The 27,946-nt window shown below is 45.3% G+C and overlaps 1 protein-coding gene across 1 annotated transcript; it reads left to right on the plus strand.

Moving 5' to 3' along the window:
• The first annotated feature begins 80 nt into the window (after window positions 1-80).
• Window positions 81-27,706, plus strand: LOC115139678 (mitotic deacetylase-associated SANT domain protein-like). The gene is given in 14 exon segments (XM_029677306.2): window positions 81-418; window positions 1,137-2,504; window positions 2,507-2,949; window positions 15,709-15,927; window positions 16,238-16,586; window positions 17,624-17,693; window positions 18,181-18,326; window positions 21,051-21,154; window positions 21,388-21,463; window positions 21,654-21,742; window positions 21,972-22,115; window positions 22,230-22,322; window positions 22,531-22,709; window positions 25,493-27,706. Coding segments are annotated over 13 exon segments (3,249 nt in total). The 5' UTR covers window positions 81-418; window positions 1,137-1,429; the 3' UTR covers window positions 25,755-27,706.
• Window positions 27,707-27,946: the final 240 nt, after the last annotated feature.

Consider the following 27,946-nt stretch of genomic DNA (forward strand, 5'->3'; position numbering starts at 1 on the left):
GATTGTCTCTAAGAATAAAATAGGAACCAATGTATATGACAGACAGATTTGTGAAAAAACGCAACAAAATACAGTGTACTTCACATTTTTGAGCATACCCAACGTTATCAGTTTATGTACGTTTACACACTCGATGCGGGGAGTAAGTTTTTGGACATGTTTTCATGAAAGTGTATTATTAATTCACTGTTACGGTGCGTAACATCCTAGACACTATAGCCTGATTTCGGATTAAACATTGCGATACCAAGTCCAGTGTTTGCATGGTTTCGATGCAAGTTGTTTACTCGTTGGTCTGAAGAGAAGTAGTCGAAGTATGTCATCTGCTGCGCACGATCCCGCGATGCAGTCGACTTTGGACCAGAGTAAATTGGCTCCAGAGAACTTGCTGTCAAATACATAAAACGATATTGAAACGGTAAGTGTCTATTGAATTCGTGGCATATCACGTTTCTGTTGTGGATCAATATGAGCGCAAAACATGGATCACTTTAAATTGTAAACAGAACGCCATGGCAGTGTGCAATGTGTGTTTTGTAGGTTTCGTTTTGTTTTTTTTACTCAAGGAGCCATGATGTGATTTAGAGAGCCTGTCAACATGTATTGTACACACACACACCCCCGCACAGATTGTTACGGTATCTAATCTGCGACGGTAACATTGTTGCAACATAATACTTCAATGTAAGACAAAAGGTTGCCTGAAATTTCGATGCAATTGGCTGAGGACTGGGGACTCCACGAGGAGGATAGAAAGCGGCTCTGCTTGTTTCCCCTCGTTTCCTGTATTTCGCGCTGTGTTAAATGGCAATTATGTGTACAGTCCAGCCTCGCTCTGTTGCTGCTATCTGCTTTTATCACTGTCGAAATGAACGTATAAATTATGTAAACAATGGGCCGACACGGATACCTTTGTCCGACATGTCATTACATGTGATTTGGATGTACTGAAGTGATAATGATTTGCTTGCACGATACTTGTAGTGCATGCTATCAGAAACTTATTTTGCTTTCATTATGAATAGCCTGTAGCCTAGTTCCTTCCTCTGAGCCAAGCAAACAGGCCTGGCCTGCACAAAAGCTTGTTGAAAACATACTTTATTAACAGTAATTTTTCCTCGTCCTCTGTCTTTCAGGGTCCTGCACATGAATGAGGGCCACAAGGGCCGCCGTGACCGCAAACGGCAGCAAACTTCTTCAGATCTGATTTGGGGGAGGAGGGTTGTGTGGTCTCTACCCTTTCCTGTAGGACTTATGTTTCCTCCCAAATCCTTCTGTTCTTTCTATTAAACAAAGCAGGCCACAAAAGTCCCAGACGGAGGCAGTGTAGACAGGCACACTTGGTCTTGTCCCTGTTTTACACTTAATTGACTGGGGATATACAAAGAACCCAGACCTTTTTTCCCCTGTTGTTTACTAGATTATTAGTATGAGTCTTCCTCCCCAGCAGAAAGTGGCCCCTGATAAGAGTGGGGGCAAACATCGGGCTGGAGCTGCCATGAAGGAGCCCTCAGTGCAGCACGTCGTGGCTTCTGATGTCTTCTATGGTGGTATGGGCCCCCCGGCTCTGGAGTCTGCTCATGGGGTCGTTGAGCCTGGAGGCCACGGCTCTGGGGTTTTCAACCCAGAGAAGGGGCCCCAAAGTCGGGCTCACTACCAGCAGACTGCCACTGTCAAATGGATGCACCAGGACCCCATCCAGGCCCCTGGCTGGTCTCAGGAAGCTCCCGGGCCCATGCCAACCAATCAATGGGGGCAGAACTTTGGCCAGTATATGGACGGCTTGAACAACTTTAGGGGCCAGGTGGCTTTCCCCAAGGGGAACCACGATGGAGGAGCTGCTTTGCAGATGGGGCCAGCAGAGAAGTCGGCTCCAGGATCCATAGCCCAGGATAGGGGCTTAGAGTGGGAGCAGCATGGTGCGGCGGCTGCCACACGCCAAGCCCAGCTCCAGGCCCTCCAGCAGGGCCATAAGGGTGTAGCCCTCCAGGCTCAGAACCCCCATGCTCCCCCCTCTCACCCCTCCATGCCACAAGGGTCCTTGTTGCAGCCCTTCCAGCTGGCGTTTGGACCCACCAAGCAACACCTTCCATCTGGGTACTACCAGGTGTTCCAAGGGGGAACCAAAGCCATGCCCAACCTGAACTACAACGAGCAGTCCAAAGCCCAGCAACAACACCAACTGATGCAGCTTCAGATGCAACAGCAGCACCAAATGCATCAACAACAGCACCAGTTGCAGCAGCACCAGTTGCAGCAACAGCACCAGCACCAAATGCAACAGCATCAGCTCCAACTGCAGCAGCAAATGCAACAGCAGTTTCACAAGCAGCAACTACAACAGGAGCAACGGCAACAAATTCACCAGTTGCAGCAACAGCAGCAACCACACAGTTTACCGCCGCAAGAAATACTGCAGCCACAGTCTCAGCAAAAGCAGCAGCCAAACCAACACTTCCTTAGCTACCACCAGCCCCCTGACAACTGTCCGTCTAGCGCTAGCCCCCACCCTCTCAGAAGTACAAGCCTCCGTCTGTGGAAACTCATGGACAGGGACAGACACCGGAAGTAGAGACCCCATCCACTGATCTGTCAAGCCCACCCTGCAACCCCTGCCCTCCAATGATCTCACCTAACCCCATGTCACCCTCCTCTGACACACCTTCGGCTGCCCCCCACCGTTCGCACCGCCTCTCCAGAGACAGGCTGTCCCCCCTGGGTGGCCCTCCCTCACTAACCTCCTGGAACCAGACCTCCAGGGAGGTACCCCAGAATGGCGTGGTGGCCGGAGGAGAGGAAGGGAGGATGGGGGAAGGCCAGGGTCCCTCTGGGGGGGTCATACAGAGTACCCGTCGGAGGGCGTCGAAAGAGATCAATCTGGAGACTCTGGCCCAGAAGGCTTCCGAGATGGAGTCGATGCCCGCTGCCAAGGTTGCCAAGATATCCAAGGTTTGTTTGCACTGTTGTATTTAGTTCAACCAGGCCTAAAACCTGTTCCAAATTAAATTCATTCACATAGTGAGATGGGGTTGTCCAGTGGTCTAAGCCACTGCTTATTGATCGCATGTACTGTGTAGCGCTGTGAGCATGGATTTGAATCTGACCCAATGTTGTAGCACACTCCTATCTACTTCTCTCGCTCTCCTATCCAATAAACCCCAAAATACAATGACATTGTCAAAAATTCTTGCTGTGTACATAAAGGCCTGCACAATGGGTCAGGGAAATCGATATTGATTTAGTTACTATTTTCCTGATGTGTTTCCTGAAGGGAAAAATAAGGGGACGTGACGATTTGAAGTTAGATTAATTCCCGGGTGACGGGAGAACTGATTGTGTTATTCCTGTACTTGGCTGCCACTGTGACCACGACAATGCACTGTTCCTCTTTCAATAGGAAGAGTATGGTAGGAGGTCTGTCATCGTGACTTTGATAGTTGGCAAGCTGTTTGGTTTGTTTAGAACTGGAAATCCAGCTATACGGCCTAGCGCACACACACACACTCTCTCTCTCCATCTACTGTACATCCTCCTCATACACAGGATACTTGTCCAGCCTGAAAAGTGTATTTTCCTGAGAATTTCTGGTTTATCCTCTGCTTTCGTAGGAAATCCTACATCCCACACAGGAGTCTTCTGAGGGGAGGATGGCTCATAATAATGGCTGGAACAGAGCAAATGGAACGGTATTTGATATGATTCTGCTCCAGCCGTTACCACGAGCCCATCCTCTTCAATTAAGGTGCCACCAACCTCCTGTGACATCTCTGTACTATCCACATTATACCCAGTGGGGAACCGAGGGCCTTGAAAGGCCTAAGGATTTGGTTTCTATTTAATCTTTTCAATAATTTTAACGATCTTCTGATTTAATCTCTTCAGTTTGTGTTGGAAAGAAAAGGGTTAAAACTGAAGAGAAAAAAATATCCAATCAAGAGTTTCTTTGGTGGTCTCTGGGTAGAAACATTCTAGCTCAGCCAGCCAATTGGCTAAGCCTTCAGAAGCTGAAGGCCTCTGCCATTCCATAGACTGTAAAAAATATGGACAAAGCCGTCGATGACATAGACCCCTTGTTTCCTCTGAGAATGCTCACTGGCATATTTGAAAATTCAGAAGTGTCATATGAGCATGTCACCATCTTGCTACATTGAGGAGTTTTTGGAAACGTCGCATGAGCAGTTTGAGTTACTCTCGTTCCCAAACTGTGGGGCCCCTATTTATTACTATTATGATTATTATAAAACATTTTTTAAGGAACTTTTAAAGTCCGGCTTTCAACTTACTCTTAAAGTTGTAATAGTAGAATGCACAAGGTGCACATTTGAAATTGGTTAGGTGCATCATCAGTTTTTCTCTTGTCATGTCAGTCATTGCATACCTTAAAGAGCTGTTTTTGAAAAACTAGCCCATGTTAGCGAATGTTTTTTTTTCTAGTTAGTTTTTTTCTTCCCATATACAGTATTTTGTACTTAAGTTCGAGTCACTCAAACATCACATGAATAATAGACATGGCAAAATGTATTGAATTGCAAGAACATTTTCTGCAGCATTTTCTTTGCACCCCATGGCAAAATGTAGAATTTCAGAAAATAAGCTTTAAACCTGCAACATTTTCTCTCCACCAACAAGAGAAATGTGAACAGTTTGTGTCAATAACAGTGTTTGTGCCCATAGAAATAGGGGGGGTGCAGTATGTTCCCGAATGCTGGATGGGGGGGCCGGAGTGAAAAAGTTTGGGAATCCCTGCTCTAGGAAGTGGCATTGTAGGCTAGCAGAGTGCTTCTCCCTCATTGGGTGTCTCAATCGATTGGCCGACCGAGATACTGCCATTAGCAACTAAATTCTCAGCCTATGCCTCCCTCCAGTCCCTCGACTTCTTGGCACTGACGGAAACATGGATCACCACAGATAACACTGCTACTCCTACTGCTCTCTCTTCGTCCGCCCACGTGTTCTCGCACACCCCGAGAGCTTCTGGTCAGCGGGGTGGTGGCACCGGGATCCTCATCTCTCCCAAGTGGTCATTCTCTCTTTCTCCCCTTACCCATCTGTCTATCGCCTCCTTTGAATTCCATGCTGTCACAGTTACCAGCCCTTTCAAGGTTAACATCCTTATCATTTATCGCCCTCCAGGTTCCCTCGGAGAGTTCATCAATGAGCTTGATGCCTTGATAAGCTCCTTTCCTGAGGTTGGCTCACCTCTCACAGTTCTGGGCGACTTTAACCTCCCCACGTCTACCTTTGACTCATTCCTCTCTGCCTCCTTCTTTCCACTCCTCTCCTCTTTTGACCTCACCCTCTCACCTTCCCCCTCTACTCACAAGGCAGGCAATACGCTCGACCTCATCTTTACTAGATGCTGTTCTTCCACTAACCTCACTGCAACTCCCCTCCAAGTCTCCGACCACTACCTTGTATCCTTTTCCCTCTTGCTCTCATCCAACACTTCCCACACTGCCCCTACTCGGATGGTATCGCGCCGTCCCAATCTTCGCTCTCTCTCCCCAGCTACTCTCTCCTCTTCCATCCTATCATCTCTTCCCTCTGCTCAAACCTTCTCCAACCTATCTCCTGATTCTGCCTCCTCAACCCTCCTCTCCTCCCTTTCTGCATCCCTTGATTCTCTATGTCCCCTATCCTCCAGGCCGGCTCGGTCCTCCCCTCCTGCTCCGTGGCTCGACGACTCATTGCGAGCTCACAGAACAGGGCTCCGGGCAGCCGAGCGGAAATGGAGGAAAACTCGCCTCCCTGCGGACCTGGCATCCTTTCACTCCCTCCTCTCTACATTTTCCTCTTCTGTCTCTGCTGCTAAAGCCACTTTCTACCACTCTAAAGTCCAAGCATCTGCCTCTAACCCTAGGAAGCTCTTTGCCACCTTGTCCTCCCTCCTGAATCCTCCCCCACCCCCTCCTCCCTCTCTGCAGATGACTTCGTCAACCATTTTGAAAAGAAGGTCGACGACATCCGATCCTCGTTTGCTAAGTCAAACGACACCGCTGGTTCTGCTCACACTGCCCTACCCTGTGCTCTGACCTCTTTCTCCCTCTCTCTCCAGATGAAATCTCTGCGTCTTGTGACGGCCGGCCGCCCAACAACCTGCCTGCTTGACCCTATTCCCTCCTCTCTTCTCCAGACCATTTCCGGAGACCTTCTCCCTTACCTCACCTCGCTCATCAACTCATCCCAGACCGCTGGCTACGTCCCTTCTGTCTTCAAGAGAGCGAGAGTTGCACCCCTTCTGAAAAAACCTACACTCGATCCCTCCGATGTCAACAACTACAGACCAGTATCCCTTCTTTCTTTTCTCTCCAAAACTCTTGAACGTGCCGTCCTTGGCCAGCTCTCCCGCTATCTCTCTCAGAATGACCTTCTTGATCCAAATCAGTCAGGTTTCAAGACTAGTCATTCAACTGAGACTGCTCTTCTCTGTATCACGGAGGCCCTCCGCACTGCTAAAGCTAACTCTCTCTCCTCTGCTCTCATCCTTCTAGACCTATCGGCTGCCTTCGATACTGTGAACCATCAGATCTTCCTCTCCACCCTCTCCGAGTTGGGCATCTCCGGCGCGGCCCACGCTTGATTGCATCCTACCTGACAGGTCGCTCCTACCAGGTGGCGTGGCGAGAATCTGTCTCCTCACCACGCGCTCTCACCACTGGCGTCCCCAGGGCTCTGTTCTAGGCCCTCTCCTATTCTCGCTATACACCAAGTCACTTGGCTCTGTCATAACCTCACATGGTCTCTCCTATCATTGCTATGCAGACGACACACAATTAATCTTCTCCTTTCCCCCTTCTGATGACCAGGTGGCGAATCGCATCTCTGCATGTCTGGCAGACATATCAGTGTGGATGACGGATCACCACCTCAAGCTGAACCTCGGCAAGACGGAGCTGCTCTTCCTCCCAGGGAAGGACTGCCCGTTCCATGATCTCGCCATCACGGTTGACAACTCCATTGTGTCCTCCTCCCAGAGCGCTAAGAACCTTGGCGTGATCCTGGACAACACCCTGTCGTTCTCAACTAACATCAAGGCGGTGGCCCGTTCTTGTAGGTTCATGCTCTACAACATCCCAGAGTACGACCCTGCCTCACACAGGAAGCAGCGCAGGTCCTAATCCAGGCACTTGTCATCTCCCGTCTGGATTACTGCAACTCGCTGTTGGCTGGGCTCCCTGCCTGTGCCATTAAACCCCTACAACTCATCCAGAACGCCGCAGCCCGTCTGGTGTTCAACCTTCCCAAGTTCTCTCACGTCACCCCGCTCCTCCGCTCTCTCCACTGGCTTCCAGTTGAAGCTCGCATCCGCTACAAGACCATGGTGCTTGCCTCACGGAGTTGTGAGGGAACGGCACCTCAGTACCTCCAGGCTCTGATCAGGCCCTACACCCAAACAAGGGCACTGCGTTCATCCACCTCTGGCCTGCTCGCCTCCCTACCACTGAGGAAGTACAGTTCCCGCGCAGCCCAGTCAAAACTGTTCGCTGCTCTGGCCCCCAATGGTGGAACAAACTCCCTCACGACGCCAGGACAGCGGAGTCAATCACCACCTTCCGGAGACACCTGAAACCCCACCTCTTTCAGGAATACCTAGGATAGGATAAAGTAATCCTTCTCACCCCCCTTAAAAGATTTAGATGCACTATTGTAAAGTGGCTGTTCCACTGGATGTCTTAAGGTGAACGCACCAATTTGTAAGTCGCTCTGGATAAGAGCGTCTGCTAAATGACTTAAATGTAAATGTAAATTCTCATTTTAACTACGTCTGTGTGATTTTTAAAGCAGTGTATGGTCTGGGGGCAGGAATATAATTACAAACAATTTGTAGACTGCAAATTGACCGCAAGAAGCCCAAACTGATATGCTTGACTAAATCATTTCAAACCTTGCTTATGTAACTGATGTGAAACGGCTAGCTAGTTAGCGGTGGTGCATGCTAATAATGTTTCGATCGGTGACGTCACTCGCTCTAAGACCTTGAAGTAGTGGTTCCCCTTGCTCTGCGAGGGCCTTCGTGGGTGTCAGTTGTCTGTGTGTCCAGAGGGTCCCTGGTTCAAGCCCGGGTATGGGCGAGGGGACGGACTAAAGTTATACTGTTACACTTACATTTGTATATGTAACAGTATAACTTTAGTCCGTCCCCTCGCCCATACCCGGGCTCGAACCAGGGACCCTCTGCACACATCAACAACTGACACCCACGAGGCATCGTTACCCGTCGCTCCACAAAAGCCACGGCCCTTGCAGAGCAAAGGGAACCACTACTTCAAGGTCTCAGAGCAAGTGACGTCACCGATTGAAACGCTATTAGCGCGCACCACTGCTAACTAGCTAGCCATTTCACATCCGTTACATATACAATCACATTGGGTCTCTCTATGTGTGGGATTTCTTTCTAAATTAAAATAACTTGGAGCTGATTTACTGGTGGGGTTTTTTGTCATTAAAAAAATGATGATAATTGTATTACTTTTATTTAGCTAGGCAAGTCAGTTATGAACAAATTCTTATTTACAATGACGGCCTAGGAACAGTGGGTTTAACTGCCTTGTTCAGGGGCAGAACGACAGGTTTTTACATTGTCAGCTCGGGGATTTGATCCAGCAAACTTTTGGTTACTGGCCCAATGCTCTAACCACTAGGCTACCCTGTTGCCCCTATGACCCACAATAAAAATTGCACCCCAAAAATTGTGTATATATATTATACTCACAATACTGATTAAAAGTGTTAGAACACCTAGTCATTCAAGGGTTTTTCTTTATACACTGCTCAAAAATAAAGGGAACACTTAAACAACACAATGTAACTCCAAGTCAATCACACTTCTGTGAAATCAAACTGTCCACTTGGGAAGCAACACTGATTGACAATACATTTCACATGCTGTTGTGCAAATGGAATAGACAACAGGTGAAAATTATAGGCAATTAGCAAGACACTCCCAATAAAGGAGTGGTTCTGCAGGTGGGGACCACAGACCACTTCTCAGTTCCTATGTTTCCTGGCTGATGTTTTGGTCACTTTTGATTGCTGTCGGTGCTTTCACTCTAGTGGTAGCATGAGACGGAGTCTACAACCCACACAAGTGGCTCAGGTAGTGCAGCTCATCCAGGATGGCACATCAATGTGGCAAGAAGGTTTGCTGTGTCTGTCAGCGTAGTGTCCAGAGCATGGAGGCGCTACCAGAAGACAGGCCAGTACATCAGGAGACGTGGAGGAGGCCGTAGGAGGACAACAACCCAGCAGCAGGACCGCTACCTCTGCCTTTGTGCAAGGAGGAGCACTGCCAGAGCCCCCCAAAATGACCTCCAGCAGGCCACAAATGTGCATGTGTCTCCTCAAACGGTCAGAAACAGACTACATGAGGGTGGTATGAGGGCCCGACGTCCACAGGTGCAGGAAGTTTGGCATTTGCCAGAAAACACCAAGATTGGCAAATTCGCCTTTGGCGCCCTGTGCTCTTCACAGATTAAAGCAGGTTCACACTGAGGACATGACAGACGTGACAGAGTCTGGAGATGCCGTGGAGAACATTCTGCTGCCTGCAACAGCCTCCAGCATGACCGGTTTGGCGGTGGTTCAGTCATGGTGTGGGGTGGCATTTCTTTGGGGGGCATTACCATGTGCTCGCCAGAGGTAGCCTGACTGCCATTAGGTACCGAGATGAGATCCTCAGACCCCTTGTGAGACCATATGCTGGTGCGGTTGGCCCTGGGTTCCTCCTAATGCAAGACAATGCTAGACCTCATGTGCCTGGAGTGTGTCAGCAGTTCCTGCAAGAGGAAGGCATTGATGCTATGGACTGACCCGCCCGTTCCCCAGACCTGAATCCAATTGAGCACATCTGGGACATCATGTCTCGCTCCATCCACCAATGCCACGTTGCACCACAGACTGTCCAGGAGTTGGCGGATGCTTTAGTCCAGGTCTGGGAGGAGATCCCTCAGGAGACCATCCGCCACATCATCAGGAGTATGCCTAGGCGTTGTAGGGAGGTCATACAGGCACGTGGAGGCCACACACACTACTGAGCCTCATTTTGACTTGTTTTAAGGACATTACTTCAAAGTTGGATCATCCTGTAGTGTGGTTTTCCACTTTAATTTTGAGTGTGACTCCAAATCCAGACCTCCATGGGTTGATAAATTTAATTTCCATTGATAATTTTTGTGTGATTTTGTTGTCAGCACATTCAACTATGTAAAGAAAAAAGTATTTAATAAGAATATTTCATTCATTCAGATCTAGAATGTGTTATTTTAGTGTTCCCTTTATTTTTTTGAGCAGTGTATTTACTATTTTCTACATTGTAGAATAATAGGGAAGACATCTACACTATGAAATAACACATACGGAATCATGAAGTAACCAGAAAAGTGTAAAACAAATCAAAATATAATTGAGATTCAAATAGCCACCCTTTGCCTTGACAGCTTTGCACACTCTTGGCATTCGCTCAACCAGCTTCATGCGGTAGTCACCTGGAATGCATTCCAATTAACAGGTGTGCCTTGTTAATTTGGGGGATTTCTTTCCTTCTTAATGCATTTGAGTCAATCAGTTAGGGGTGGTATACAGAAGATAGCCCTATTTGGTAAAATACCAAGTCCATATGGCAAGAACAGCTCAAATAAGCAAAGAAAAAAATTACAGTCCATTATTACTTTAAGACATGAAGGTCAGTTAATCTGCATAATTTCAAGAACTTTGAAAGTTTCTTCAAGTGCAGTTGCAAAAACCATCAAGTGCTATGATGAAACTGCATCTCATGAGGACCGCCACAGGAAAGGAAGACCCAGAGTTACCTCTACTGCAGAGGATAAGTTCATTAGAGTTATCTGCACCTTAGATTGCAGCCCAAATAAATGCTTCACAGAGTTCAAGTAACAGACGCATCTCAACCTCAACTGTTCAGAGGAGTCTGCGTGAATCAGGCCTTCATGTTCGAATTGCTGCAAGAAACAACTACGAAAGAACACCAATAAGAAGAAGAGACTTGCTTGGGCCAAGAAACACGAGCAATGGACATTAGACTGGTGGAAATCTGTCCTTTGGTCTGATGAGTCCAAATTTGAGATGTTTGGTTCCAACTGCCGTGTCTTTGTGAGACGCAAGAGTAGGTGAACGGATGATCTCCGCATGTGGTTCCCACCATGAAGCATGGAGGAGGAGGTGTGATGGCGTGGGGGTGCTTTGCTGGTGACACTGTCGGTGACTTATTTAGAATTCAAGTCACACTTAACCAGCATTGCTACCACAGCATTCTGCATCCATATGCCATCCCATCTGGTTTGCGCTTAGTGGGACTATCATTTGTTTTTCAACAGGACAATGGCCCAAACACACCTCCAGGCTGCATAAGGGTTTTTTGACCGAGGAGAGTGATGGATTGCTGCATCAGATGACCTGGCCTCCACAATCACCGGACCTCAACCCAATTGAGATGGTTTGGGATGAGTTGGAAGAAAAAGCAGCCAACAAGTGCTCCGCATATGTGGGAACTCCTTCAAGACTGTTGGAAAAGCATTCCTCATGAAGCTGGTTGAGAGAATGCCAAGAGTGTGCAAAGCTGTCATCAAGTCAAAGGGTGGCTACTTTGAAGAATATAACATATATTTTGATTTGTTAAACACTTTTTTTGTTTACAACATGATTTCATATGTGTTATTTCATAGTTTTGATGTCTTCACTATTTTTCTAGAATATAGTAAAAATACAGAAACTCTTGAATGAGTAGGTGTGTCCAAACTTTTGACTGGAACAGTATATTTAAGTGATAATGCCACAGAAGCCGTGTTTGTAGGATATAATGGAACGGGTGCTGTTAGGCCCGAGACAAACTGTACCAATATCCTCCAAACACCGGCTTCTAGTGCAGTATCAATTTTACACAACGGGTTACCGACATATTCAAATATGATTTAACATATTTTCGTTAACTTTATTTTGATGAATTTATTCATACTATTTCATCTTTCCACAAGATATATAGTTCCAACACAAATCTAGGGTTGCTAACCAAGCCGGCGGGTTGTTCGTTCTACCGGTTCGGTTGCCAGAAATGCGACACAATCGTTCAGACTTTTTGATCTGTAACTATGGATGCGACACAGTCGTTCGTTCTAAATGTCCCATTTCCGTACTGGCTGGCAACGTTCTTATCCCTTGCTTGCTAGCTATGAAACTAACTTACAGTCATGTCAAACAGTGCAGCCAGAATAACAGTAAAGTAGCTGCACATCTGTTTAAGCTGTTTTCTAGTGACAGTTATTTGGATACATCCATAACAGTACCTCAGTACCTCCAGGCTCTGATCAGGCCCTACACCCAAACAAGGGCACTGCGTTCATCCACCTCTGGCCTGCTCGCCTCCCTACCACTGAGGAAGTACAGTTCCTGCGCAGCCCAGTCAAAACTGTTCGCTGCTCTGGCCCCCCAATGGTGGAACAAACTCCCTCACGACGCCAGGACAGCGGAGTCAATCACCACCTTCCGGAGACACCTGAAACCCCACCTCTTTCAGGAATACCTAGGATAGGATAAAGTAATCCTTCTCACCCCCCTTAAAAGATTTAGATGCACTATTGTAAAGTCGCTGTTCCACTGGATGTCTTAAGGTGAACGCACCAATTTGTAAGTCGCTCTGGATAAGAGCGTCTGCTAAATGACTTAAATGTAAATGTAAATATAACAATGAGCTAATTTTGCGCGATTTCGCCTGGCATAGAAAATGTGCTCTCTCGTCAGGACACTGTTGTTCAGAGGAGCTAGCCAACAACACCGCTAACACAATCACTTCAAACTGAAGCTGGAAAGATGGCAAACTAGCTGCACTTCATTTCGTTTTACCTGTTTACAATTGATCATTTTTATGGATATATACAAAGAACTATGTTGATTCATGATTTCGGCTGAGAAAAGCTGCCTGCCTGTCTGTCTCATCCCGACACGTTCATTACTATGGGACAGCTGGCGATCAAATGTTTTCAATTTTCAAAATGTTGCAAATGTTAGAGACATAGACAGCAAGGTTTATACAAATCTCCTCTGTTGAAAACTAAATGTTATTCTAAAATAAATAATGTTTATAAATTGCCTGGCTGGGCTGATGAGACTGTATATTGCACATTCAGATGTACCAGAGTAAATAGGCATTTTAACGTCATAGATTTAGCTAGTGGAATAGTCACTGTCTGCAATGTTGTTTTAACCAATCAGGATTAGACCCACCTGTTACATAAATGTCTAGATTTGTATTTATTTATTTGCTCAGAAAACTTGGGGGGCCACATAAAACCAGCTGTGGGCCACCACCCTGTTTTAATGTAGTTGGTCCAAGGATGTACATCTGGTGAAATAGAAGCAATTATTGGTACCATGATTGTGTTCTTTGTTTTGTTTTTTTATACTGAACAAAAATGAACACAACATGTAAAGTGTTGGTCCCATGTTTCATGAGCTGAAATAAAAGATCCCAGAAATGTACGCACAAACAGCTTATTTCTCTCAAATTTGGTGTATACATTTGCTTTACATCCCATGTTAGTGAGCATTTCTCCTTTGCCAAGATCATCCATCCCATCTGACAGGTGTGGCATATCAAAGAAGCTGATTAAACAGCATGATCATTACACAGGTGCTAGGGACAATTACACCTTGTGCTAGGGACAATACATTTTTAAAATTGTATTTAAATAGGCAAGTGCGTTAAGAACAATTTCTTATTTACAATGACGGCCTACCCCGGCCAAACCCTAACCCGGACGACGCTGGGCAAATTGTGCGCCGCCTTCTGTGACTCCCAATCCCGGCCGGTTGTGATACAGCCTGGAATTGACCAGGGTCTGTTGTGACGACTCTAGCATTGAGATGCAGTGCCTCGCTGTGCCACTCAGGAGCACTCGGGAAATGTGCAGTTTTGTCACGCAACACTATGCCACACATTGGGTGTGTAATTGGCATGTTGACTGCAGGAATGGGTGGTCCTGGCTCCAAAGTGCGTGGGTTTATGCCCTCTTTTTTGTTGCAGCTCGCTTGCTGTTAACTATCTCTTTGAAAATAATGACTGTGAAACATTGTTGCATTTAAACTATCACCGGTTATTGTGATGAGCGTGATAAAATATATTTACAATGGGAAGTAATAGCTGGTTTGTTAATTCAATTTTTAAAATTAAACCATTCTTTTATATTCTTGTGATTTCATGGGGCCTACTGGAGTGAATGGTCTGCTTATTCTTTAACGTTATTTGATGCTGTGTGTGCCCAAAACGGTCTCTCCTTCAGTGCCATGGAGAGTACAAGTCTTACAGCGCTGTCCTTTCAGCACCATGAGTCTGTCACCTTTGATGTGACACTGTTGTTGTCACTATTGGTGATAGTGGTGTTAGGCTGCCATAGGTTGTGTAAACAGTGTGTTTTATGTTTCACTGATTGCATTATTTTATGCTGTGTGTCACGTGTCCATGCCGGTTCTGACTCTGTGTGTGTGTGTGTGTGTGTATGCGGCAGCCCGAAGCGCAGCCAGGCCTGTTTCATTCATTCATAATGTCATCAAAAAGCATTGCTCTTCCTTCACAGAAGATATGTCGGGCGCAATAAGTGTTGCTATGTTTTCTGTCATATTGGAAGATTTTTGGTCCCTCAAAAGGCCTAGTCACAATTCGACACTGATTATACTGCTGTGAGAAAAGAGAGCGATGCCTAGCCTTGCTGTCCGGAATTTGATGTTTATGTTTCCCCAGGGCACACCCACTGAAGCAGCTGCATTTTTTTTCAACTCTTGTTTTTTAAAGGCAAAACATGCTGATACATCCACTCACCAAGTGATAAAACACATTGCTCTGGTTGTTGTCATTCTGTTTTAAACCTACCTGCACTTCAGCCAAACAGGGAGCTGTGTGTGTGTGTGTGTGTGTGTGTGTGTGTGTGTGTGTGTGTGTGTGTGTGTGTGTGTGTGTGTGTGTGTGTGTGTGTGTGTGTGTGTGTGTGTGTGTACAGCCTGCAGAGATGGCGAAAGAAAGGCAGTGTGCTGGGTGCAGACTGCTGAAGCAGCTGCATGTCTACACACCTCCACATTCCTCAGGGCTCTTCCTCCCCAGCCATTCAGCTGAGCCAGGGAGGGGCCGCGGATGCAGCCTGGCACCACAGCCAGACCTGCAAACTCGCACTCCTCCACACTCTCTGCCCGACCAGTTGCCTTAATAAAACAGTCCTACTACTAATATTCACAATCCTTTTTTCTATTTCTAAATCACAAGCCCAGCCAGAAGACTGCTGAGTTGGCCATATATTGGCTGGAGTGGAGTTGAATGGAGAAAAGTGCAGAATTGAGGTTGACACATTTACTGGAGGCATTTGAATTTGATATCACATTTTATTTTCTGTCCTGGCCTGAATGGGTTTTCTAATGAATTTTCAGTAAGTTTTGTAAGCTGACAGTAACCATGTGCTACCTATAAGTAACTGTTTGTTCATACCACATGTGCAGTGTATTCTCAAGTCTGTGGTACCGAATCTTGCAACACTGAAGACTGCCTTTAAGCAATGTTCATAAATGTTGTGTGTGCGTGAGACATGCATACTTACGGTCTGACATAAACAATTGCTCCATGTAGAATGTTAAGTTTACTAATGCACTCCCATTTTTTTCTCTCTCACCTCATATGTTATTCCCTTCTGTTTCTCCCCCTCTCTCTTTCCCCAGCAGCTGCAGGAGGGTCCTACAGGCAGACAGGCTGGCATGGTGCCCTTGGTTATGCCTGTGTCAGTGCCAGTGCGTCAGGGTCAGCCAGCCCCTCCGGGCAACTGGCTTTATGGGCGCCCCCCGAGCCAGCACCTCCTGCCCCAGCCCAAACACAAGCCCTCTGTCATCGTGGCCCGGCGCCGTTCCCTGAGGAACTCCTTGTCGGAAAGCTTCAGCCAGGTAGGTCCTGTTGCCGACCTGGGTTGTGTTCATTAGGGCACATCGTAGTAAAAACCTTTGCACCGTTTGAGTGTTTATGGTAGGACAAGTTCTCATTGTTTCAGTCCATATTCTTCCTTTTGGTGCCTAATGAACACGATCACATAGTATTTGTTTGATTTTACCTGCCTGAAGTACAAGATGGCTGGGGTTTGCACTTTTGGGGCTATTCCCTTGTCTACATTCCACCAGCCAGACAAGCTCAATGAATTGTAGCTAAATTATTTGGAAGAAAACAAATGCCATCCTCACAATCGTCTCACCAAAACAGGACGAGGAGAGCAACGCGGGGCAGGACAATGATGGGAAATTGGCCAAGCACAAACGGCGTCCTCGTCCCGAGCCGCTCTTCATCCCTCCGCCCAAACCGACCACGTTCATCGTTCCCTCGGTCTACTCCGCCATCACTCCCTACCAGAGCCACCTACGCTCACCCATCCGCTTGCCTGACCACCCCTTCACAATGCCGCCCTACACCCCGCCTCCCATCCTGTCACCGGTGCGCGGGGGCTCAGGGCTCTACTTCTCCACTTTCCTGTCCTCCATCACCACCAGCAACCAAACCCTGCAACCACCGCCCATTACACCCAAGTCAAACTCACGCAGCCTGCTGCATTCCAGTAAGTGTTATCATGGAGCCTCGAGGAGTGTCTCTGTATCCCTGTCTCTCTCTCTCTCTGCTTTTCACTCAATCACTTGTCTGCCTAGTCTTGCAGTCCTGTCTCTCTGTGATGTAAAGTACTTAAGTAGAAATACTTTGAAGTTCTACTTAAGTAGTTTATTGTGGTATTTGTACTTTGACTTCATTACATTTCTAAAGAAAATATTGTACTTTTTACTCCATACATTTTCTCTGACACCCAAAAGTACTCGTTCCATTTTGAATGCTTAGCAGGACAGAAAAATGGTCCAATTCATGCACTTATCAAGAGAACATCCCTGGTTATCCCTACTGCCTCTGATCTGGCAGACTCACTAGTGTGCCCCTGGCTATCGTGCAGGCTGGTTTACTTAATATAAGGAATTTGACAAATGTTTTACTTTTGACACTTAAGTATTTATTAAAACCAAATACTTTTAGCCTTTACCTCAAGTAGTATTTTACTGAGTGACTTTCACTTTTACTTTAGTCATTTTCTTTTACTCAAGTATGGCAGTTTGGTACTTTTTCCACCACTGCTCTCTCTTCCTTTTTACTCTCCACATTAAAGTCTGTCTAGACTTTGCAGCCAGCCCTGTCATTTTTGTTAGTGTTTCTTCACTAGATGACCCCTACTTCTGTCGTTCTTGCATTTTTGTATTTGTCGCTTTCTTTTCCTGTGCACTGCATGCGTCCTTGACACAATGTATTTTTTTGTCAATAGTCCACTACTCTTAGGGCTGGTTTCCTGGACACAGAGTAGTTAACCCAAGTCCTAGACTAACAAAGCACTTTCAATAGAGAAATCTCCCTTAATAAAGTTTAGGCTGTCACAAATAATACCCTATTCCCAGTATAGTGCACTACTTATGACCAGTCCTATGGACCCCGGCCAAAAGTGACATTTGGGATGCAGACCCACAGTCTTCCAGGGGTGAAATAGACCCATGTCTGCCTCTCTGTTTTGGTCCAGATAGTAGTGCCCTAAAGGCCCTGCCTTCCTTGTGTGTTCTACAGCCAGCTCTACAGACATCACACCCCCGGTCCTCCCTTTAATCACCGACGCCACACCTGTCAGCTTTGACCCGTGAGTACAAACCTCTGTGACACTTTACTCAAAGCCTGCAGGTATTATGCATTATGATGCACTTATAATGCATTGAAAGACTTGTCCTAAGCATGTATAATATATAATGTTTTATGGCCCATCCATGGCTCGAGACTATAAAATGTTAACTTTTTCAGTTGGTGGCACCAGCCCTTGATTTGTGCCTTCAGGGGACACTTTTATCTGCAAATCTACCTGTGTATCTACAATACCTATTCACACAGCATGGTCCCCATGGAGAGAGCCTATAGCAGAATTTCAGACTGGTATGGCCACAATGGCTGCTGATTTCCTAACATTTCTCTCTCGCTCCCCCCTCCACTCCCCCCCTCTCTCTCTCTCGCTCTCTCTTTCTCTTTCTGCCCCCTCTCTCCACCCTCTCCCAACCTCTCCCTTTTCTCCCTCTCCCCCTCCCTCCACCCTCTCCCAACCTCTCCCTTTTTCTCCCTCTCCCCCCTCCCTCCAGGCGTATTAACATTGGTCTGCAGTACCAGGCAGAGGTGCCAGAGCTGCAGCGGGACTGCTCGCTGACCCATTGGGACCAGCACAAGGCTGACCTGGTCTGGCTCCCCATGAAGGAATCCCAGCTACGCCACGTAGTGCAGGAGACTGGTAACTATACTAGGCTAGGGCGGTATCCTGATTGACATACCTTCATACCGACCTTGTGCCATCACAGGACATTTGGTAATACCAACACAAGGGGCGCTTTTTTCAAACCCTAATGAGTCTCTGTAATCCGAAGGTTAGCAATGCTAACAAGTACATGTAAATACCCATAGTGAATGCTAAATGCTAACGAGTGCATTGCAAACATTTTATACAGTCTCTGACAAACTATTTGTCGGGCAGACATCCCAGGTCATAAAGTTATACAAGTAACTTAAAAATGCTACTCACAGTTTGCTGCGCACACAAAATACATATTAGACAGCAAGGCTCTTGATCCAGGAGGGGATTCTCTGCTGTTACCAAAATAAGCTTGATTTTGCAAGAAGCTAACCACTTAGATAAGTAGCTACTAAATTAGCATACCACATGTACAACTGCAGAGCATTTAACACATTTTAGACCGTTAACTTAATAGTTAAAAGATATCTGGCAAACATTTAATTGTGAATTCCATACTGTAACTCGATCACCTGGCACGTGCTGCACAACAGTGAGCGACTTACAAGGCATGGGTCTCTCAATGTTTTGTCGTTGTAAACAAACACCATGTGACTGGGGACGACCAGTAAGCTTCATAATGAAAAATAATGTGACACGTGAAATGAAGAACGTGATCTACTTTATCTCCTAATGTAGTTGACTGCAGCTATTTACTTAAAGTTTCTACAAACATACAGATAGTGTATTCAGATCCCTTGACTTTTTCCACATTTTGTTACGTTACAGCCTTATTCTAAAATGGATCAAATTGTTTTTTCCCTCATCAATCCACACACAATAGCCCATAATGACATAGTAAAAAACAGGTTTTTAGATTTTTCTGCAAATGTATAAAATAAATTAAACTGAAATATTACATTTACGTAATTATTCAGACCCTTTGCTCAGTACTTTGTTGAAGCACCTTTGGCAGCGATTAAAGCCTTGAGTCTTGGGTATGACACTACAAGCTTGGTACACCTGTATTTGGGGAGTGTTCCCCATTCTTCTCTGCAGATCCTATCAAGCTCTGTCAAGTTGGATGGGGAGCGTTGCTGCACAGCTATTTTCAGGTCTCTCCAGAGATGTTCGATCGGGTTCAAGTCTGGGCTCTGGCTGGACCACTCAAAGACATTCAGAGACTTGTGCCGAAGCCACTCCTGCTTTGTCTTGGCTGTATGCTTAGGGTCGTTGTCCTGTTGGAAGGTGAACCTTCACCCCAGTCTGAGGTACTGAGCACTCTGGAGCAGGTTTTCATCAAACATGTCTCTGTACATTGCTCCGTTCACCTTTGCTTCGATCCTGACTAGGCTCCCAAGTCCCTGCCACTGAAAAACATCACAGCATGATGCTGCTACCGGCATGCTTCACTGTAGGGATGGTGCCAGTTTTCCTCCAGATGTGACGCTTGGCATTCAGGCTAAAGTTTTCAATATTGTTTTCATCGGACCACAGAATCTTGTTTCTCATGGTCTGAGTCCTTCAGGTGCCTTTTGGCTAACTCCAAGCGGGGTGTCATGTGCCTTTTACTGAGGAGATGTTTCCATCTAGCCACTCTACCATAATGGCCTGATTGGTGGAGTGCTGCAGAGATGGTTGTCCTTCTGGAAGGTTTTCCCATTTCCACAGAGGAACTCTTGAGCTCTGTCAGAGTGACCATTGGGTTCTTGGTCACCTCCCTGACCAAGGCCCTTCTCCCCCGATTGCTCAGTTTGGCCAGGCGGCCAGCTCTAGGAAGATTCTTTGTGGTTAAAAACTGTTTCCATTTAAGAATGATGGAGGCCACTGTGTTCTTGGGTCAATGCTGCAGACATTTTTTGCAGATCTGTGCGTTGACACAATCCTGTTTCTGAGCTCTACGGACTATTCCTTTGACCTCATGGCTTGGTTTGCGTTCTGACACCTTCTGTCAACTGTGGGATCTTATATAGACAGGTGTGTGCCTTTCCAAATCATGTCCAATCAATTTAAATTTACCACAAGTGGACTTCAAGTTGTAGAAACATTTCAAGGATGATCAATAGAAACTGGATGCACCTGAGCTCAATTTCGAGTCTCATAGCAAGTGTCTGAATACTTATGTAAATAAGGTATATCAGGGTTTTTTTTAACTGTTTTTCGCTTTGCTTTATAGGGTATTGTGTGTAGATCGATGAGGATTTTTTTGTTTCATACATTGTAGAATAAGGCTGTAACGTAACAATGTGGAAAAATTCAAGGGGTCTAAATACTTTCCGAATAAATAGTTTCAACGGTATTGAAAAACCATGCCGACGCTATTTCCAAATACTCCGGAATACGGTATACTGCCCAAGCCTAAATTTTGCTGTCCCTTCCTCAAAGGTTATAGCCATCTAAATGTGTTTTCACACTATAGGGGCAACCCGAACTGTACTGTGCTAGCACTACAGCTTTTTAATTTCAATTTTTTCAGCATGGTTCTAGAAACTATGTTGAATGCATAATCAGGCCAGCTCAGCACTGCTTAGGGCTCTGTAGTGTGAGCGGTAATAGAGCTTGCTTTTTGTATGAAACTTAAAGTATGCACATTTGAACAACAACTTTTTGCTTTCTGTCAATTTTTTTTGGCTCTGTCTATCTTCTCCACCCCTCCTCACTTTCTCTCTCCCTGCACCTCTTCCTCCCTGCCTTCCTCTCTCAAAACTGCCTCACTCTCCCCCCTAGTGGATGACCTGATGAGCCTGGCCTGCTCATGCGCTCTGTATGGCGGAGGCACCAATCAAGAGTTGGCCCTTCACTGTCTGCATGAGTGCGGGGGCAATGTCCTTGTGAGTACAGTGACTCATCCATTGATATAACCGAGTAGTTTACAACGACGCTGCCTCCCCTACGCTTTCAGAATGATCCATTGTGGCAAGTTTATCCCAGGCTGTGTCCCAAATGGCACCCTATTCACTTGATAGTACATTTCTGTGGCCCCTGGTCAAATGTAGTGCGCTATATAGGGAATAGGGTGCCATTTGGGAAACACCCCGGTGATGAATTGTGTTGTGCTCCCCAGGAGGCCCTGGCATTCCTGCTGCTCAAGGAGCCCATTTTCTCTAAAGGCCATCACCTGGCAGACTATCACTACTCAGGTGGGGAAGTTGTCTTGTTTCCTCATGTGCTTCTTTCCAAAGCGTGTGCTTCTTAAAGGGGAGAAGGGGCAGGAGAGTGATGGAATTCATTCACTCACAACCCCCCCCCCCCCCCCCCCACACACACACACACACATACACACACACTGTGTGACCTCATTGACAGTATGGTGAATAATTTCCCTCCCAGGATCAGACAGTTGGACTCCCTCAGAGAAGCGCTACTTCAACAAAGGCATCTCTGCCTACAGGAAGGACTTCTTCATGGTGCAGAAATTGGTACGCCCAATTCGAATCAGGCCATGTCGGCCATAACACTTTCACCACATGGCATGTTATCACTACCTGGGCAAACAGCGGGAGTACCATTAGAAGTGAATAACTTTTTAATAACTGTGTCTGTCTGTATTTCTATGTGTGTACGGGAATGAGGGGAGAGGAAGAGTATAATGAATACCTTTGTCTGTGTGTGTGTCTGCGTGTGTGTGTGTTGTCGCTCCGTATACAGGTGCGGACTAAGACAGTGGCACAGTGTGTGGAGTTCTACTACACGTATAAGAAACGGGTGAAGGTCGGTCGCAGTGGAACACTTACCTACGGACCTCCAGAGTCACCAGCGGCAAAACACACAGAGGCAGTATTGGATGTCAAAGTAGGGCTTAGTTAATGAAAACAAATATAATAAAACAAGTAGTTAATGATTATGTTTTTTTTTTTACATTACTTTCATTAAGATGAACATTTATTGTGTTATATGCCACCTCAGGGAGAAGACAACAGGAAGTGGGAAGGGTCTTGGGAATGGGGTAAAGATGGCAGCCAGTTGAGGGTTAACCAGACACTACAGGCTCACGACAATGTAAGTGCTCATTTTCACTTGAAATTACATTTAAAAGTGTATGTTAAACTATTCAACCACTTTGTATCATGTTTATATCCATCCCATACCGGTATATCCTATGTCTATACTTGCTATCATATGTTCTTTGACCAATGATCCACCAACAGTGCAATACAACACTGGTATGACAGACTAACACAATGAAATGTAATGTTTGGCCCACAAGACAGGAGCAGTGCTAGGACACAAGGACCAGAATACTGTACAAAAGGTGGGACTTCACCATCCAACCCCTTCCTCTGCACTCCGAAATCCTCGTCCCGAGTCTGCAGGGAAGAAGAGCAGAGCGCCCCCAAAACCCCCGGGTGACCCAGAGGGCGTGTTCCCCTGCAAGAAGTGTAGCAGGTCAGTGTGTTTGTGTGTTTCTGTCTATGTAAGAGTATTTTTATGTGTATTGTATCTGCAAACCGATAGACACATACTCCACCATGCAATCCTACCACCATTAACAGTTTCCACCTAACAGTTTTTACAGTGAAAGAAAACAGGGTGAAAGAAAGGGATTGACCAAGAGTATTATAAACCAGGCATCTCTCTTAGAGACCAGTGTTCACTGGAAACATCCCAGACTGGTGGGGTGACAATGGAGACAAAATCCATTGGTGGTCTTTGTTGCAGTTGCGCTGCACGGATAATCAGATTTTACAACAAAGGGATATGCACGGTTATTGGAATATTTGACTATCCAAAGAGACGTTAGTATTTGATTACTTGGGAGAGGATACATTTTTGATACCAGAAAATATAGGCACATTTTAACAATGAAAAGGATTTGTCTAAAATTAAATACAATGATCTATGTGACATTGCTACATAGCCTACAAGGACAAACCATCACATTCGAAATTGTAATAAAACAATTGTTTTATGACAGTTTTTATGAGTGCACCCCATAAAAGACACTCTGGGAGCCTGCACACGTTTCACATGTGTAGCTTGTTGTCGTCGGTCAATCAAAGCGGCGCTACAGTCCATGTGAAGTGGGTGATTTCAAATCAATGCAAAATGTAATTCAAATTACAGAAATAAGTTGGCTAAATGAGAAGGAGTAGGCTACAATGATCAACCAACAGGTAGGCTGTTGTTTTATATGAATGGAGTTGTTGTAGACAAGTAAGGGGAGTGGCAGATATTTTTTTGATAGCACTTCAAACAGCTATGTCGGTCCGCTAATACAGGGGTACAGGGCACTGTCTCTAATACAAACGCTGTATTAGCGGACCAATATAGCCGTTTGAAGCGCTATCAAAAAAATATCTGCCACTCCCCTTACTTGTCTACAACAACTCCATTCATATGAAACAACATTCTACCTGTTGGGTCACATTAATTTTTTTGCCTTAGAACTACACAGCTGATTCAAATAACCAACTCATCATCAAGCTTTGATTATTTGAATCAGCTGTGTCGTGCTAGGGCAAAAACCAAAACGTGCACCCAGGGGAGGGACCCAGGACCGAGTTTAGGAACCACTGCGCTAATACAGGACTAGTAAAGGCACAGTGCACTACTTTTGTCAATAGCCGCTAATACAGGACTAATACATTTTTTTCAATTATTTAAATTTTATATTCCGAATTATTAATATTATTTTTTATTTTTAAGGGGGTGCTGCAGCACTCTCGGCACCGCTCACTGTCTTTCTGTCGAGTCGTGTTAGCAAGTCTCCATTGAAGTAAGACATTTTATATTAAACATGTATTTCGACTTTCTGGATATCCAAAATGTCATGATATTATTCGAATAGTGAAATAATTTCAAATGCGCATCCCTATTACAACACCTGGAGAATAATTTTAAGTCTCAGTAACCATATTGATATGGTATAGCAGTCTTCTGAGATGCACAGCACGATGACCTGGTACACCACCTGTGTGACTGTAGGTTCTATCCGAGCCATATAATTCTCTTTATATACACTACAATACCAAAAGTATGTGGACACCTGCTTGTCGAACATCTCATTCCAAAATCATGGGTATTAATATGAAGTTGGTCCCCCCTTTGCTGCTGTAACAGCATCCACTCATCTGGGAAGGCTTTCCACTAGATGTTGGAACATTGCTGCGGGGACGTGTTTCCATTCAGCCACGAGCATTAGTGAGGTCGTGCACTGATGTTTGGCAATTAGGCTTGGCTCGCAGTCGGCGTTCCAATTAAACCCAAAGATGTTCAATGGGGTTGAGGTCAGGGCTCTGTTTCAGGCCTTTCAAGTTCTTCCACACCGATCTTAACAAAACATTTCTGTATGGACCTCACTCTGTGCCCCGGGGGATTGCCATGCTGAAACAGGAAAGGGCCTTCCCAAAGTTGGAAGCACAGAATCGTCTAGAATGTCATTGTTTGCTGTAGCATTAACATTTCCCTTCACTGGAACTAAAGGGCCTAGCCCAAACCATGAAAAACAGCCCCAGACTATTATTCCTCCTCCACCAAACTTTACAATTGGCACTATGCATTGGGGCTAGTAGTAGTCTCCTGGCATCTGCCAAACCCAGATTTGTCCATTGGACTGCCAGATGGTGAAGTGTGATTCATCACTCCAGAAAACACATTTCCACTGCTCCAGAGTCCAATGGCGGCAGGCTTTTCACCACTCCAGCCGATGCTTGGCATTGCACATGGTGATCTTAGGCTTGTGTGCGGCTGCTCGGCCATGGAAACCCATTTAATGAAGCTCCCAACGAACAGTTCTTGTGCTAACCTTGCTTCCAGAGACAGTTTGGAACTCGATAGATTTTTACGCACTTAAGCACTCGGGGGTCCTCTTCTGTGAGTTTGTGTGGCCTACCACTTTGCGGCTAAGCCTTTGTTGCTCCTAGAGATTTCCACTTCACATTTACAGCATTTACAGTTGACCGGGGCAGCTCTAGGAGTGCAGAAATTTGACAACCAGACTTGTTGGAACGGTGTCACGTTGAAAGTCACTGAGCTCTTCAGTAAGGCCATTCTACTGACAATGTTTGTCTATGGCTGTGTGCTCGATTTTATACACCTGTCAGCAACGGGTGTGGCTGAAATAGCCGAATCCACTCATTTGAAGGTGTCCACATACTTCTGTGTATATAGTGTATAAAGCGATCTGGGTTATATGTTATATTGTTCATATATTGACCTTTGACCTCCAGGGTGTTCTACAAGGTTAAGAGCCGCAGCGCCCACATGAAGAGCCACGCTGAGCGGGAGAAGAAGGACGCCGCACTCAAACTCAAAGAGGAGGTGGAGCGGGCGACCCTGGCGGCGGCAGCAGCCGAGGCACGGGCCAAGGAGGCAGCAGAGGCTATGCAGAATGGGAATGGTTGTGGGAATGAGGCGGGAGAACAGGATGAGGTCAGTGATGAGGATGTGCCTTCAGAGGCAGAATATGAAGAGGACGAGGATTGGCACTGAAAGAGGGAGAAAATAGTGGTGGGGAGACTTGGGCGTGAGGCAGAGAAAGAGGGAAGGAAAGAGAGATCCCACTCCTATAAAAACACAGTTTAAAGAATCTTTACCTAAGACCATGAGATTGAGTATGGTGGCGTTCCAGGTCGTTCATGTATCTGTAGATTATCAGATATTGTAACACCCGGGGAACTGTTAAATATCTAGGAAGCACATAATCATATGATATAACAATATTCTGACATGCTCAACGTGACTGCAAAAAAAGAATACCTGGAACATCCACTTTGTCTCACATCCCAGTGCCACAACTTCAGTCTTCCTTTTAATCGCTTTCCGCACTCCTCATCTTAACTTTTCACAAGGGAATATATTTTTGTAAATGCACTTATACATTGTATTCTATTGGTTTTGCCAATGTTTCTTCTTTTATATCCCTTATGTAAGTGAATATCTGTATTGGAATATCAATATGGCTATTTTCATTGTGTGTACTATTTAGACTTTTGGTTGTTCTTAGTCGTTTGTACTGCAGTGGATGTTTATAGCAAACTAGCTATACTCAGTGGATACCTGTTTTGCCTTACTAAATCATGATCAAAGAGACTTTTCACTTTTATAATTATCGGTCTGTTTTCTAAAATTGGGGATAATGTAGATTTATTATGAAGACCTTTTATGAATTCTGCTTTGCTATTAAGGTAAATATTGTGGAGAAATGTTTAAGAATTGTCATCAAACTCTAAGGTTGAATTGCACATTTATACTACAAAGTAAGGGACCTTTCAAATGTAATGTACGAAAGTCCAGAGGACATTTTAATGAAAAGATCACTCCCTCATTATGTCCATCACAACTTATGTATCTATCTCATGATCACAACGTAACAAGTTGATTTGTTCGAGATCACAAGATCATTTTCCCATGATCATGACATAACGAAAGTTGTTCGGTTGAGATAAACTCCATAAAGAGGAGTGGCTTGACAGTATGGCTGAGGCTGCAGAGCCCGCAGTGGATTCAGTACGTTTTTATTCATTGCTATGGTAAGGGATGGCACATTTCATGCTAACATCATGCTTTCATTTGTGTTTGGAGCTTATCAGTTTTATAAGTTAGAACATTATCAAGTTTAAATGTCCCTTACCTTGAGCTAAGAGCTCTCGGGGCATCTAAGCCCTCATGTGGCATTTAAGCCCAGAACAATGCCTGACAGGCAGTTCTGTCTCCCAGGCTGTGTGCCACCCCCAAGACCACAACCAATGCATGCAAGCAACAACGCAGTAAACTTGGCTAGTCGTGTGAGTGTGCTAGCTAGCTAGGTAGTCGTGTTAGATAACAAGCATAACTGATATTAGTATAATTGTAAGGGACACTTAATGTTTTTTGGATGATATTTAAATTTACAGAGTGGGTAAGCTCCATTCCAGACAGACTGATCAGATTCCATTTCAGTCCCAGACAACCGAGCTAACTAGCTCACAAGACTAGCCAAGTTAGCTGCGTTGTTCCTTGCATGTGATTGGTTGTGGTCTTGGGGGCGGCACGTAGCCTGGGAGACAATGCTGCCTGTCAGGCATCGTTCAGGGCTTATTTGCCCAGTATTGCGATCAACGCAGCCAGAGGGCTCCTTGATGAAGTGGTTATCATGCATCTGAACAAATCAATGTATGACCCATGGTACTTTTGAATATCTCTTGATCTCGACAAAACAACTTTTGTTATGTGATCATGAGATAAATAAGTTGTAATCTCGACATAATGAGGGGAAAAGAACATTTAATTCATAATGCCGTCTCTGGACTATCGTAGTAATGTGTCTTGTGTAAAAAAAAATGTTTTATAAAAAGTTATATATTGAAAATTACTGCATTGCAAATAATGTTGCCAACTTTTAACTAATCAATAATGTCAACTGCCGTTGAATTGAAAAAGTTGATTAAAAATCTATTCAGAAACTATGTTTCTGTCATTCCCTGAAGAGGTCTTATCTAAGCTTTATATAATTTTCTCACATACAACTTAGTATTAGTACACTATAAAATGTAAAATGTTTTGCAACAGAAAATGTTTGCAATGAACTAGTTTCTTATTGGAAAATTCAGGTAGGTAACTCCCTGTTTCAGCCTGTGTACTTCCATTTGGTTCCTGGTTAATACACTCCTGTATGCTGTTAATGCCAGAACCAGTAGAGGGAA

The sequence above is a fragment of the Oncorhynchus nerka genome, linkage group LG13 (genome assembly GCF_034236695.1).
Source record: "Oncorhynchus nerka isolate Pitt River linkage group LG13, Oner_Uvic_2.0, whole genome shotgun sequence".
Classification (NCBI taxonomy): domain Eukaryota; kingdom Metazoa; phylum Chordata; class Actinopteri; order Salmoniformes; family Salmonidae; genus Oncorhynchus; species Oncorhynchus nerka.